The sequence below is a fragment of the Nyctibius grandis genome, chromosome 3, assembly GCF_013368605.1.
Source record: "Nyctibius grandis isolate bNycGra1 chromosome 3, bNycGra1.pri, whole genome shotgun sequence".
Classification (NCBI taxonomy): domain Eukaryota; kingdom Metazoa; phylum Chordata; class Aves; order Nyctibiiformes; family Nyctibiidae; genus Nyctibius; species Nyctibius grandis.
In genome coordinates, this window is record NC_090660.1 from 114,298,117 (window position 1) to 114,311,671 (window position 13,555).

At 54.2% G+C, this 13,555-nt stretch overlaps 2 protein-coding genes across 2 annotated transcripts; both read right to left on the minus strand.

Moving 5' to 3' along the window:
* Nucleotides 1–8,220: 8,220 nt before the first annotated feature.
* Nucleotides 8,221–8,532, minus strand: LOC137660980 (feather keratin-like). Its single transcript, XM_068396232.1, has one exon. It carries the CDS (start codon nt 8,530–8,532, stop codon nt 8,221–8,223), a length of 312 nt encoding a protein of 103 aa, XP_068252333.1.
* A 4,353-nt stretch (nt 8,533–12,885) lies between these two features.
* Nucleotides 12,886–13,197, minus strand: LOC137661408 (feather keratin-like). The gene has a single exon (XM_068396944.1). It carries the CDS (start codon nt 13,195–13,197, stop codon nt 12,886–12,888), a length of 312 nt encoding a protein of 103 aa, XP_068253045.1.
* Between the last annotated feature and the right edge of the window lie 358 nt (nt 13,198–13,555).

Below are 13,555 nucleotides of genomic sequence, written 5' to 3' on the forward strand. Positions count from 1 at the left end.
GGTTCAAGCCCAGGCACACAGCGGTGCAGGGGAAGGGGGTGCGCAGGTTCTGTCCTCTCCTCCCTCACACAGAGGCCTGGTCAAAAGGGATTTTCGATGAGGAAAAGTTTAATCATCTTTAATGCACTTAAACTGAGATTAAAAATGAGCCGGGGCTTTCCAGTGGGCAGGGGATGGTTTCAAAGACACATACCCCCCCTCCAGCTGCTTTTCCTTTCACATTTCTGCGAGGCAAAGGCAGGGCCTTGCACTGCTCTAAATTAGAATGGTGACAAACAGGATTAAGGGAGACCCAGACAGGTATTCCAACTTTTTCCGCCAAAAGAGTTAACATAGAATAGAATCACTGAATCGTTTTGGTTGGAAAGGACCTTTAAGATCATCAAGTCCAACCGTTACCCCAGCACTGCCAAGCCCACCACTAACCCATGTCCCTCAGCACCACATCTACACGGCTTTTAAATCCCTCCAGGGATGGGGACTCCACCACTGCCCTGGGCAGCCTGTGCCAGTGCTTGACAACCCTTTCCATGAAGAAATTGTCCCTGATCTCCAATCTAACCCTCCCCTGGCACAACTTGAGGCCGGTTCCTCTCGTCCTGTCGCTTGTTACCTGGGAGAAGAGACCGACCTCCCCTCGCTACACCCTCCTTTCAGGCAGTTGTAGAGAGCGAGAAGGTCTCCCCTCAGCCTCCTTTTCTCCACGCTAAACCCCCCCAGGTCCCTCAGCCGCTCCTCATCACACTTGTGCTCCAGACCCTTCCCCAGCCCCGTTGCCCTTCTCTGGACTCGCTCCAGCACCTCAAGGTCTTTCTTGTAGTGAGGGGCCCAAAACTGCACCCAGGATTCGAGGTGCGGCCTCACCAGTGCCGAATACAGGGGGAAGATCCCTGCCCTGGTCCTGCTGGCCACACTAGTGCTGATACAAAATAATATTTCTGATATGGCCTCAATGTCGAGGAGTAGTAGGATATCACAGCTTTTTCACTCCTTTTCTCCTTTGTCCTGGGTGAGACCTGGAAGAGGAACGTGCCCTTTCTCTTTGGGAAAGTCTGAAGAAAAGCTGAATCCCTGGGTACCCCCTTCCTGGGGGGTGTCATTTTTCTCCCTGCACATTATAAAAAAAAGATGTCACCTTGTGCTTGTGTTACCAGCCGTGTCCCCATGGAAGTATCCAACCCCTCTTCCAGCTGGGTGAGTCCCAGCACGTCCCCAGCCCTCCCAGGGCTTTCCCAGCTCCAAAATCCTGCTCCCACAAGCGACTTCAGCCCTAGTGCTATTTTCCCTCCCGTGATGCAGGATGCCCTGGCTGATCTCACATGTGGAGACAGGGATGAAGCAGTGAAGCTCCTCTCCACACCAGTTTAACCCCATGTCTCCCCTGCAAACAGCATCACCTCTTTCATCCTCTGCAAGACACCAAGGTTTAGCAAGAAGAAACCTCACACTGGTGTTTCCTACGTGTCCCACTCCACCTGCATCGGCTCAAGGCAGGAAGATGAATCATAACCACCCCACATCCAGCTGCATCCATGCTTCCAGCTCACCGCATGGTAAAATTACAGAATGAAAGGGTTTGGGTTGGAAGAGACTTTAAAGATCATCCAGTCCAACCCCCCTGACATGGGCAGGAACATCTTTCACTAGATCAGGTTGCTCAAAAGCCTCATCCAACCTGACCTTGAAGACTTCCAATGATGGGGCATCCATTAGATGACCTAGGGAAATGCAAAAGGTCAAGGAAGATATTCCAGGTGCCAGTGGGAGGATAAGAGCTTCTTGCTGCATCCAATGAGCTTTGGAGACTAATTAGGGCTATAACCCCTGTTTCAGCTGAGGAATCACTGGGAGGCAGCACAGCCTGAGCTGCTGCAGCAGCAACTGAATAACCATGAATTTAAATATGGTAATTCTGGAGCTAATTACAAAAGCAATGTTAAGGCATGAGGGAAGATCATAGGGGAGATGTGTAAATTTGCAGTGGGATGGAGCAGGACTCTTTTGTTACTGAAATGTAAGTCAGGCTTTTGATATTATCTATCAAGACCTTGTGAGTTAAGGATGAAAGCCTGGAGGTCATTAGGTCAACGGCAGGTCTTCTGCATGACATGAACCACAGGACAGCCCAGGACCTCGCAGCAGGCAGGATGAAGCTTGTGTGGCTTGGTCAGGTTCCATCGCTGTCGGAGAACCGCTGCTTCGTCTGACTCATTGTTCACATAACAAAGCTTCCTTGTGGGTGACCTCTTGCTCTCAAACTGTTCCAGTTTTGGCTCCAGCCCCGCTCCCTGCTCTGCCTTCCCCATTCCTCCCAGGAAAGCGAGGCAGATGGGTGTGAGTTGCCTGGATACAGCCCATCCAAGCATGGAAACCGTATTGTGATGATGCTGCATGGCTGCCGCCAAGCTCCAGGAACCCAGGTGAGACACACCAACTCTAAGCATCCCTCTCCCACTTGGATTTCAGTTTTGTGGCTCTTTTTTATGCTTTTAAGTAGACAGCACACCAGCAGTGAGCCCCTTTCCAGGTCATGTCCTGCAGTACAGCATGCTCCATGTATGATTTCAGTTGGCTGAAGTCCATTTTGTCCCAAGCAGCCCAGGTCACCCCAGTGTCCATAGGGGTTGGGGGTTGTTCCTCACCAACATGCAGCCCTTTGGCAATGGGAGAGTTGTCCAAAAGCACAGGACAGTCTTGCCGAGCCACATAGGAGGAAGGCTGGGATGGCAACGGGAGCGACAGCCATGGCTTTTTCTAGCCCCCCTCGCTCTTGCTAATGATGGGAGGTTTCTTAGCGTATGAAATATGAACCAGGAGCAGTTTGAATGGAAAATTTCTGACTTGGGGTGGGACAGGACTGAATCAGACTCCTTGCAGACTCCTGGTTCGTGGGATCGGGAGGAGCTGCTGTGCAGTAACGTCCTTGCCGTCATCACTTTGCATTTGGTCCTCCCCAGTCCAGTCTTCTTGAAGGAGGGAGACAAGGGAAAAGGCCATGTGTGTCTGCAAGCTGTGACTGCTCCACAACGGGATTTGGGGCTGCTCTGAGAGCAGGGTCCTGGCTGGGTGGCTGAGAGCCCATTGGGAGTCAGACACTGGGAGGGGTGCAGCTCGGGAGGGTGCCTTCCAGCACGTCCCTCCTGCTGCGTGCCTGGCTTGGGGGTCTCCTAAGGATGAGGTGCAGAGAGCTGGGTGAGGGGCAATCAAAGGGACCTGGCCCCTGGTGTCCCCAGGGTGGATGAGAGAGAGTCATGTGCTGGTTCATCCATCCTCTGGGCAGAGGGCAATGGGGTTATGAGCCTCCTCCCAGCGCTCCCTTGAACCCGTCTGAGCTGACTGTGCCCAAAATGAGCAGCTCTGGAGCAAGTTTGGGCCAAGACACGCTCTGAAGCATGAGGCAGACATCCCGCCGGGCCTGGCTGCTCAGGCACGTCACAGGGCTGCGGGGAGGCGAGATCCTGCACACGTTTCAGAGCAAGGGTTGATGTCAAGCTGGCTGAACTCCAAGGTGAACAACTGTCCCTCATAAGCGCACGTATTACTTGAGTTTGTCTTCTATTGATTAAACATTACTTTAAGATGAGGTGAAATAAGCCCTTCAAGGCCAAAGAAGTGTGTCTGCAGGGGAAATGCGCAATTTACACTAAATCCCAGGATAAAAAGGCCAAAGAGATCAGAACCTGGCTCCGAGGCAGGTGATGTTTGGTTTTGAATTAGGGAAGGGCTTTTTTACTGGGTAAAAGCTTTGTCTTTGAAACGAGGCCAACTCCAGCTGTGCACAGAGCTCTCCAGCACTCTGGACTCCAGCTGCTCTGGAGACATTCTCTTAATTTGCTTTTGATGAATATTTCAGTGCAGCCAATACCCCTGGAGACGGCAAGCTCCTGTCTCAGCCCAGAGCTCACCTGTTCTACAGGAGCCTTTTCTTTTTCACTTACAGAGAGTGAAAAATAAAAACAACAAAGGAGAAGAAAGAGTGAGCAGCATTGGTGATCAGCAATTTGGGGGCACCAAAGATCTTTGGTACCCAGAGATCTGGGGTTGAGTGCCCAAGTTGGAAGCCGCTTGGGTAGGAGGGTGGCACAAGGGAACATGCCCACCCCACCAGCTCCTTGGCTGTGCCAGCCCCGCAGGAGCCCCATCTTCACAGCAGAGAAGGGTGACAGGCTTGTTCCTGCACTTGGTCCCAAGTGCCTCAGGGACCCCATGCTGAGGAGGATGGTGATGTCACAGAGGGGGCTTTCTGTGTGACCTCAGAGCACGGGGATGGTGGCTTGGGGTCCTCTGCACAGGTGGTCCAGGGACCCTGCAGCAGGGAGGATGGTGGCCCAGAGACCCTCTGCATGGGTCACTGTGGGACCCTGCAGTGAAGGGAGGATGGTGGCCTGGGGATTCATTCCAAGAGTCACTTGGAGACCCCATAGCAAGGTAAGACCATGGCCTAGGGACATCCATGTGGGTGGGATGGAGGGACCATGCAGCCAGGTGGACAGTGCAACAAGGACCCACACGTGGGTCAGCTGAAGACCTCACAGCCAGGGGAGTGGTGACCTGGGCACCCTGCATGAGTTGCCCAGGGTCGTGGCAGCAAGCGGGGGGACAAGGACACGGGACCCTGTGTGGGTGGCCCTGTGATCCTGCTGTGAGGGAAGATGGTGTCATGGGGACTGCCAGGGGGTTGGGCTGGGCACAACAGCAAGGGGGGGCCATGACAGGGAACCCTGCATGGGTGTCCCTGGTACCCTGCAGCACAGGCAAGAAGTGCGGGGTCTGTTGCTGTATTTATTGATTGCAGCATTTTAGGGTTGTTTAATCAGGGCATTTTTCCCTCCCTCTTACCCCTCTGAGACCCCGAACTACATCCATGTGAGGCCTTTGATTTGGTTTTTGGCAGCATTTCTACTCCTTCATTCCCTCGTTTTCCCCACCCCACCCCTCCCAGCAGCTGTTTTGGTGAGTGACTGACTTTGGGGTCTTAATTTGAGGTGAGTGCCAAGGGGTGAGGCCACTTCTCTGCGCAGTGTTTGTGGGGCCAGAGTGGGATTGGCTGTAGTGGAGGGGAATGGGAGGCGTGCATGCTGTGTGGGGCTGTGCACCTGAGAACCTCGAGGTGATGTTTGCATGCCAAAGGGCTGATGAAGCACAATAAACTAGACTAGACTAGACTGGAACAGTCCAGTTGGAAGGGACCTACAGTGATCATCTAGTCCAACTGCCTGAGCGCTTCAGGGCTGAGCAAAAGTTAAAGCGTGTTATTAAGGGCATTGTCCAAATGCTTTTGAAACACTGACAGGCTTGGGGCATCAACCACCTCTCTAGGAAGCCTAGAGACCACCCTCTTGGTAAAGAAATGCTTCCTAATGTCAAGTCTGAAACTCCCTGCTGCAGCTTTGAACCATTCCCATGCATCCTATCAATGGATCACATGGAGAAGAGATCAGCACCTCCCTCTCCACTTCCCCTCTTCACAAAGCTGTAGAGATCCATGAGGTCGCCCCTCAGCCTCCTTCTCTCCAAACTAGACAAACCCAGTGTCCTCAGCCACTCCTCCCAGGACATGCATTCCAGCCCGTTCACCAGATTTCTTCACAGAATCACACAGAATCACAGAATGTCAGGGATTGGAAGGGACCTCGAAAGATCCTCTAGTCCAATCCCCCTGCCAGAGCAGAATTACCTAGATCATGTCACACAGGAACGTGTCCAGGCAGGTTTTGAATTTCTCCAGAGAAGGAGACTCCACAACCTCTCTGGGCAGCCTGTGCCAGTGTTCAGTTACCCTCACCGTAAAGAAGTTTTTCCTCATATTTATGTGGAACCTCCTGTGTTCCATCTTGCACCTGTTGCCCCTTGTCCTGTCAATGGATGTCACCTTCTTGCCCCCCTCTGGATGCTTTCAAACACTTTAAACATCCTTCTTAAATGGTGAGGCCCAGAACTGCACACAATACTCAAGGTGAGTCAGCACCACTGCTGAATACAGCAGGAAAATCACTTCTTTTGACCATCTGGTTATACTGTGTTTGATGCACCCCAGGATGCGGTTTGTCCTGTTGGCTGCCGAGGCAAACTGCTCACTCATCACGTTGAGCCTGCCATCAGCCAGCACCCCAGATCCCTTTCTTCAGGGCTGCTCTCCAGCCGCTCCTCTCCCAGTCTGAACTTGTGTCCAGCATTGCTTCGTCCCAGGTGCAGGATCTGGCATTTGTTCTTGTTAAATTTCATGCCATTGATGGTTGCCCAACGCTCCAGTTGATCTAGATCTCTCTGCAAGGTCCCTCATCTCTCAAGAGAGTCAACAGCACCTCCCAGTTTAGTATGATCAGCAAATTTGCTAATGGTTAACTACTTAAATTAGTTAAACAGGACTTTCCCTTACTGAACCCATGTTAATTGTGCCTGATGATTGTGCTGTCCTTTAATTGTTGCTTTCTACAACTACCTGAAAGGAGGTTGCAGCGAGGCGGGTGTTAGTCTCTTCTTCTGTGTAAGAAACAATAGGACGAGAGGAAACGGGCTCAAGTTGCACCAGGGGAGGTTTAGATTGGAGATCAGGAACTATTTCTTTACCAAAAGGGTTGTCAAGCACTGGAACAGGCTGCCCAGGGAAATGGTGGAGTCACCTTCCCTGGAGGAATTTCAAAGCCATGTAGATGTGGTGCTGAGGGCCACGGTTTAGTGGTGGACTTGGAAGTCCAAGGCTGACAGTGGGACTTGATGATCTTAAAGGTCCTTTCCAAGCAAAATGATTCTATGATTTCAATGCCTTTCAATAGCACCCAGTAGGATCTTTACCATAATTTTTCCAGGTGCTGAGGATAGACTAACAGGTCTCTAGTTTCCTGAACCTAAACTCATGCCCTTTTTATAAATTGCAATGACGTTGGCTAGCTTCCAGTCAGTGAGGACCTCCCGAGACTCCCAACATCTCCCCAACTTCAGCAGAGGTGACTGTCTTGAAGGTTGTTCACTGTGCGAGCAGTGCTTATGGGTGAGGAAGATGAGGTGAGGTAGGAAGGGTATCTGTGCTTCTGTGTTGGTGGGTGCTGGAGTGCCTGGCAGGCAAGAAGCATGCTGGGCCAATGCAGGGCTGGGCTGGGGGTGCCAGTGAGTCAGGTGGATTCACAGCTGCCCCCTAGAAAGGGGGTTGTGTAACTGGATGTGCCTAAGTCCATGGGGAAAGATGGTTTGAACCCACATGTTCCTGTTTCTGGAGAGGAGTCAGCCCAGGTAGCAGGAATGTCTGGGGGCCAGTTGGATAGAGAGCAGCTTGGCAGAGAAGGACCTTGTGGTCCTGGTGTAGAACAAGTGGACCATGAGGTGGCAATGCACCCTTGCAGGAAATAGGACCACCAGTCTCCAGGGTGGCATTAGGAAAAGTGTTACCAGCAGGTTGAGGGAGGTGGTCTCTCGCTTTTATGAAATTGGTTGCAATGGAGCGTACTGGACATAGTAGAAGAGGTGACGCAAAGAAAAAATGGGAGAAGAGGAGGAGGTTCATGGCCCATGTTTCCAGGCAGTTAGCAACCTGCTGTGCCACTAAGACACACACAAGACTATGGGGCCGTATGGATCCACCCAAGGGTGGCAGAGGTGCTGAGCAAGGCACTTTCCATCATTTCTCAGCAGTCCTGGCTAACTGGGGAGGTCCCAGTCCAGGTGGTTTCCACCCATCCTGATGGCCTGTTGAGCCCAAGCTCTGTGCCACGTGAAGTTGGAAGAGCCTTGTGAAAAGAAAGGAAGCAGAGGTGCCTAAGACTGGGATGCAGGAGAACTTTATTGAGAAAAAAGAGTGAAAAGGCAGGAGCACCAATTGGAAAGGAGGCTGTCTGAGGTGCAGGTAGGGCGACCACCAGCCGAGGTCCTTTCCTTGCGAGAGAGTAGATTTTGCCAGAGCATCGAGGTCTTCCTGCCCTGCAGTGAGAGCAGCCCACCAGAGGTCCCTTGATGGTCTTTGTCTTGTGAGAAGATGATTGCAGTGGAGAGACCCAGCAAAATGGGCAACACAAAGAAGGAAGTGGGAGAAGAAGAGGAGGTTCATGGGCCACGTTTGCAGGCAGCCTGGGCTGGCCCCGTCCCTGCTTCTTTGCTTGGTGCCATGAGAGAAGGAGCCCCAGATGGCAAATCCATGTGCCAGCAGTGGCCTGGAAGCATGTCCTCAATCCATGCCGTGGCTTCCAGGGTGTGTGTGGTTGGTGTCAGGGGTGGTGGCGAGGGCCTTTAGCAGGGGTAGCAGCCTCTAAGACCGCCGTTGAAGCAGCCCAGGCCTCCGAAGCCGTAGCCATAGCCGAAGCCTCCGGAGGAGATGGGCACTCCCAGGGCACTCAGGTCGTTGCCCACGGCAGCCGAGGCGGTGGATCCGACGGCGGTGTTCTGGGGGAAGGAGCTGAGGATGGGTCCTGGCAGGGTGACCAGCACGGCGGGAGGCTGGATGACGACGCGGGAGGCCTCGCACTGCCTGACACAGGGCTCGTTGCAGCTGTTAGCCAGCGGGGTGGGTCCGCAGGGGCGGCAGCTGTCGTAGCAGGCCATGGGTGTGTTGTGGGGGGGCCCTGGAAGAGAGGGTGTTGAGAAAGCGGAGGGGCGTGGGGGTGCGAGGGGCGGTGTTGCAGGAGGGCAAGGGAGTGGGGAGGCCTGGTGTGGGGCTGTGGGGAGCGTGGCGGTGGGGAAGCGTCAGGGCTGTGAGGTGGGGGCAGAGCGTGGTGGAAGAGACGGGCCAGGTGGGGCAGGAGAAGGAGGGGAAGGGGGTTGAGGCTCACCTTGTTGAGCGCGGAGGAGGAGAAGGCGTCAGGAGAAGTGTGTGAGGGAGAGAGGCGCTGGGCCGGCTTTTATGCTGGTCCCCGAGGGGCGGGACAGCCTTTGCGCATGACGGCATTGTTCAGCAAGCAGCTGGTGCGTGCCACAGCCTGGCGAGTAATGAGGTGGGGCGTGTTTTCCTTCCCACAACGCTCCCTTTTCATGTCCTCATCTTGGGGATGTGACCACTTGGCCCTGGCGGCAGCTTTGAAGTGAGAGTATTAGAGACCAAAGGCTTGGTGTTGATGGCGTGTGTCATGGCGGGCAGAAGAGGCGACCAAAGCGTAGGGGAGGTGGGGTGTTGTCAGTGAGGTCATCCCACGGCACTCGTGTGGTGTGGTTTGTGGGTGCGTTGTGAAGAGGGGGCCCCATTTCCTGGCAGCCCTGGCAGGCTGATCTGGGCTTTGGCGGTGTGTTGGGTGTGAGGCCTTGACCATTGCATTGCATTCGGTCCCTCCCTGCCTTGACCCAGCTCACTGAGCCTGTTTTTAGGCCTGGCTTTTCCCGTTGGGTGTGCTCTGTGGGTGTCTTGGTGCCCCTTTGGCTTGTAAGGTTGTAGTTGGATGTACTAGGTTTACGTGGCATGGTTTTGGTTAGTGAGGGGGCTACAGGAGTGGCTTCTGTCTGAAGGTTCCAGAAGATTCCCCCATATGCGGCAGAGAGTCCCCAAGAGCCGAAAGAGGAGCCAGTGGGGAAGAAGACCGGCCTGGCTGAACAGAGAGCTTTGGCTGGAACTCAGGAAAGAGAAGAGAGTTTATGACCTTTGGAAGAAGGGGCAGGCAACTGAGGAGGACTCCAAGGATGTCATGAGGTTATGCAGGGAGAAAATGAGGAGGACCGAAGACCAACTAGAAATTCATCTGGCTACTGCCGTAAAGGCAACAAAAAGTATTTGTGTAAATACATGAGGAACAAAAGGAGGACTAGGGAGAATCTCCATCCTTTCCTGGATGTGGGGGGAAATATAGTGAACAAAGGATGAGGATAAGGCTGAGGTGCTTAATGCCTTCTTTGCCTCAGTCTTGAATAGCAAGACCAGTTGTTCTGCGGGTCCCCAGGCCCCTGAGCTGGAAGACAGGGACGGGTGCAGAGTGAAGTCCCCATAAAGCAAGGGGAAACGCTTAGAGACCTGCTGCACCAGTTAGACACACACAAGTCCATGGAGCCGTATGGGATCCAGCCAAGGGTACTGAGAGAGCTGTCGGCAGTGCTCAGCAAGCCCCTTTCCATCATTTACTCTCGATTACCTACCGGCAGGCCTGGTTAACTGGAGAAGTTCCAGCTGACTGGAAATTAGCAAATGTAACACCCATCTACAAGAAGGGCCAGAAGGATGATCGAGGGAACTATAGGCCTGTCAGCCTGACCTCGGTGCCAGGCAAGGTGATGGAACAGATCATCCTGAGTGCCATTACATGGCACATGCAGGACAATTGGGGCCAGCCAACATGGATTCATGGAAGGCAGGTCCTGCTTGACCAACCTGATCTCCTTCTATGACCAAGTGACCCGCTTAGCAGATGAGGGCAGGGCTGTGGATGTAGTCTATCTAGACTTCAGTAAGGCATTCGACACTGTCTCCCACAGCATCCTCCTAGACAAACTGGCTGCCCGGGGCTTGGATGGATGGACTCTTGGATGGGTTAAAAACTGGCTGGATGGCCGAGCCCAGAGAGTGGTGGTGAATGGGGCAAAGTCCAACTGGCGGCCGGTCACTAGCGGTGTTCCCCAGGGCTCAGTTCTGGGGCCGGTGCTGTTCAATATCTTTATAGATGATCTAGACGTAGGGATTGAGTGCACCCTCAGTAAATTTGCAGATGACACCAAGGTGGGTGGGAGTGTCAATCTGCTGGAAGGTAGGACGACCCTATAGAGGGATCAGGACAGGTCAGATAGATGGGCCGAGACCAACAGTATGAAGTTCAACAAGAACAAGTGCCTGGTCTTACACTTTGGCCACAACAACCCCGTGCAGCGCTACAGGCTGGGGGAAGAGTGGTTAGAAAGCGGGCTGGCAGAAAGAGAGTTGGGGGTGCTGATCGACTGCTGGCTAGACATGAGCCAGCAGTGTGCCCAGATGGCCAAGAAGGCCAATGGCATCAGGCCTCTTATTAAGAATAGTGTAGCCAGCCGGTCTGGGGAAGTGATCGTCCCTCTGTACTCGGCACTGGTGAGGCCGCACCTTGAATCCTGTGTCCAGTTGTGGGCCCCGCACTTCAAGAAAGATGTTGAGGTGTTGGAGCGAGTGCAGAGGAGGGCGACCAAGCTGGTGAAGGGTCTGGAGGGTCTGACCTACGAGGAACAGCTGAGGGAGCTGGGGGTGTTTAGCCTGGAGGAGAGGAGGCTCAGAGGTGACCTTAGTGCAGTCTACAACTACCTGAAGGGAGGTTGTAGCAGAGTGGGAGTTGGCCTCTTCTCCCAGACAACTGGAGATAGGACAAGAGGACACAGCCTCAAGGTTTGCCAGGAGAGGTTCAGATTGGACATTAGGAAGCATTTCTTCTCAGCAAGGGTCATTAGGCATTGGAAGGGGCTGCCCAGGGAGCTGGTGGAGTCACCATCTCTGGATGTGTTTAAGAAAAGCCTGGACATGGCACTTAGTGCCCTGGTCTAGTTGCTATGGTGGTGTCAGGGCAATGGTTGGACTCGATGATGCCAGAGGGCTCTTCCAACCTGATTGATTCTGCCATACTGTGAAGAGCGAGGAAGTGGGAAAGTAGAGGCTGGTGAGCCTGACCTCATTTTCAAGGAAGGTGATGGAGGAAATGCTCCCAGAAAGCACTGCCAAGCCCAGGAAGGATAAGAAGGTGATCGGGAGGGGTTGGCATGGATTGACGAAGGGGGAATCGTGCTTGACTGACATCCGTGTCTTTCATGTTGAGGCAACTGGGTGTTGGACGAGGGGAGAGCAGTGGCTGTTGTTGAGCTGTACTTGAAGGAATGCTTTGTCAGTGTCTCCCGTTCCGTGCTCCTAGACAAGCCGAGAGAGGATGGGTTGCCTGAGTGGTCAGTGAAGTGGACGGCAAAGTGGTTGAAGGGCAGGGCTCAGAGGCGTGTGCTCAGTGGCAGGGCAAGAGGCCATGGGCACAAGTGGAAACAGATGGAATTCCCTGGGCAACAGCAGCAAGCAATTGTCAGTGTGAGGGTGGTCAAAGAGTGGAAGAGGTGGTGGAGTCTCCATCCTGGGAAATACTGAAAACCCGACTGGCCATGGTCCCGGACAACCTGCTCTAGATGTCCCTGCTTGAGCAGGGCAGTTGAAGCACATGCTCTGCTGAGTTCCTTCCAAATTCAATGATTGTGTGATTGTGTTTACTGGGAGGGCCGGAGAGTCATGCTGGGGAAGAGAGTTAGAGAAATGAGTGCTGGCATGGGGAGACTGTCAGAGCTGTGCGCAGGGGAGCGTTGTTGTATTGAAGCCTCTGTTAGAGCCAGTGATGGGCTTGTGTAACATTCCGGAAGCCCACAGGTGCCCGTCTGTGTTGCTGGTGTTTTTGGTGTCCTATATCATTGCAGAGGTCTTGTGGTCCTTTCCCACCCACCCCGCTGGCCTCTTGAGCCCTGGCTTTGTGCCACGTGAAGTTGCAAGAACCTTGTGAGAAGAAAGGAAGAGGAGGCATTTGGGATGGCATGCAGGAGAACTTTATTGAGACAAAAGACTGAAAAAGCAAGAGTATCAAGTAGAAAGGGAGGCAGTATGAGACACAGGTAGGGCAACCATCAGCTGAGGTCCTTTGCTTGCCAGAGAGTATATTTTGCCAGAGCATCGAGGTCTTCGTGCCCTGCAGTGGGAGCAGCCCACCGAAGGTCCCTCGATGGTGTTTGGCTTGTGAGAAGGTGTTTGCTGTGGAGAGTCCCAGTAGAAGGGGCAACACAAAGAAGGAAGTGGGAGAAGAGGAGGAGGTCCATGGGCCATGTTTGCAGGCAGCCTGGGCTGGCCCCTTCCCTGCCTCCTTGCTTAGTGCCTTGAGAGGAGGAGCCCGGATACAGCAGGTCCATATGCCATGAAGGGCTCGGTGGTGTGTCCTCAGTCCATGCCGTGGCTTCCAGGATGTGTGTGGTTGGTGTCAGGGGTCGTGGCAAGGGCCCTTAGCAGGGGTAGCAGCCTCTAAGACCGCCGTTGAAGCAGCCCAGGCCTCCGAAGCCATAGCCATAGCCGAAGCCTCCGGAGGAGATGAGCACTCCCAGGGCACTGAGGTCGTTGCCCACGGCAGCCGAGGCAGTGGATCCGACAGCGGTGTTCTGGGGGAAGGAGCTGAGGATGGGTCCTGGCAGGGTGACCACCACGGTGGAAGGCTGGATGACGACGCGGGAGGCCTCGCACTGCCTGACACAGGGCTCGTTGCAGCTGTTAGCCAGCGGGGTGGGTCCGCAGGGGCGGCAGCTGTCGTAGCAGGCCATGGGTGTGGTGTGGGGGGGCTCTGGAAGAGAGGGTGTTGAGAAAGCGGAGGGGCATGGGGGTGCGAGGGGCGGTGTTGCAGGAGGGCAAGGGAGTGGGGAGGCCTGTTGTGGGGCTGTGGGGAGCGTGGCGGTGGGGAGGCGTCAGGGCTGTGAGGCGGGGGCAGAGCGTGCTGGAAGAGACGGGCCAGGTGGGGCAGGAGAAGGAGGGGAAGGGGGTTGAGGCTCACCTTGTTGAGCGCGGAGGAGAAGGCGTGAGGAGAAGTGTGTGAGGGAGAGAGGCGCTGGGCCGGCTTTTATGCTGGTCCGCGAGAGGCGGGACAGCCTTTGCGCATGACGGCATTGTTCAGCAAGCAGCTGG

Coding starts and splice junctions, on each gene's coding strand:
- LOC137660980 (XM_068396232.1), bottom strand. CDS start 8,532: ATGGCCTGCTACGACAGCTGCCGCCCCTGCGGACCCACCCCGCTGGCT.
- LOC137661408 (XM_068396944.1), bottom strand. CDS start 13,197: ATGGCCTGCTACGACAGCTGCCGCCCCTGCGGACCCACCCCGCTGGCT.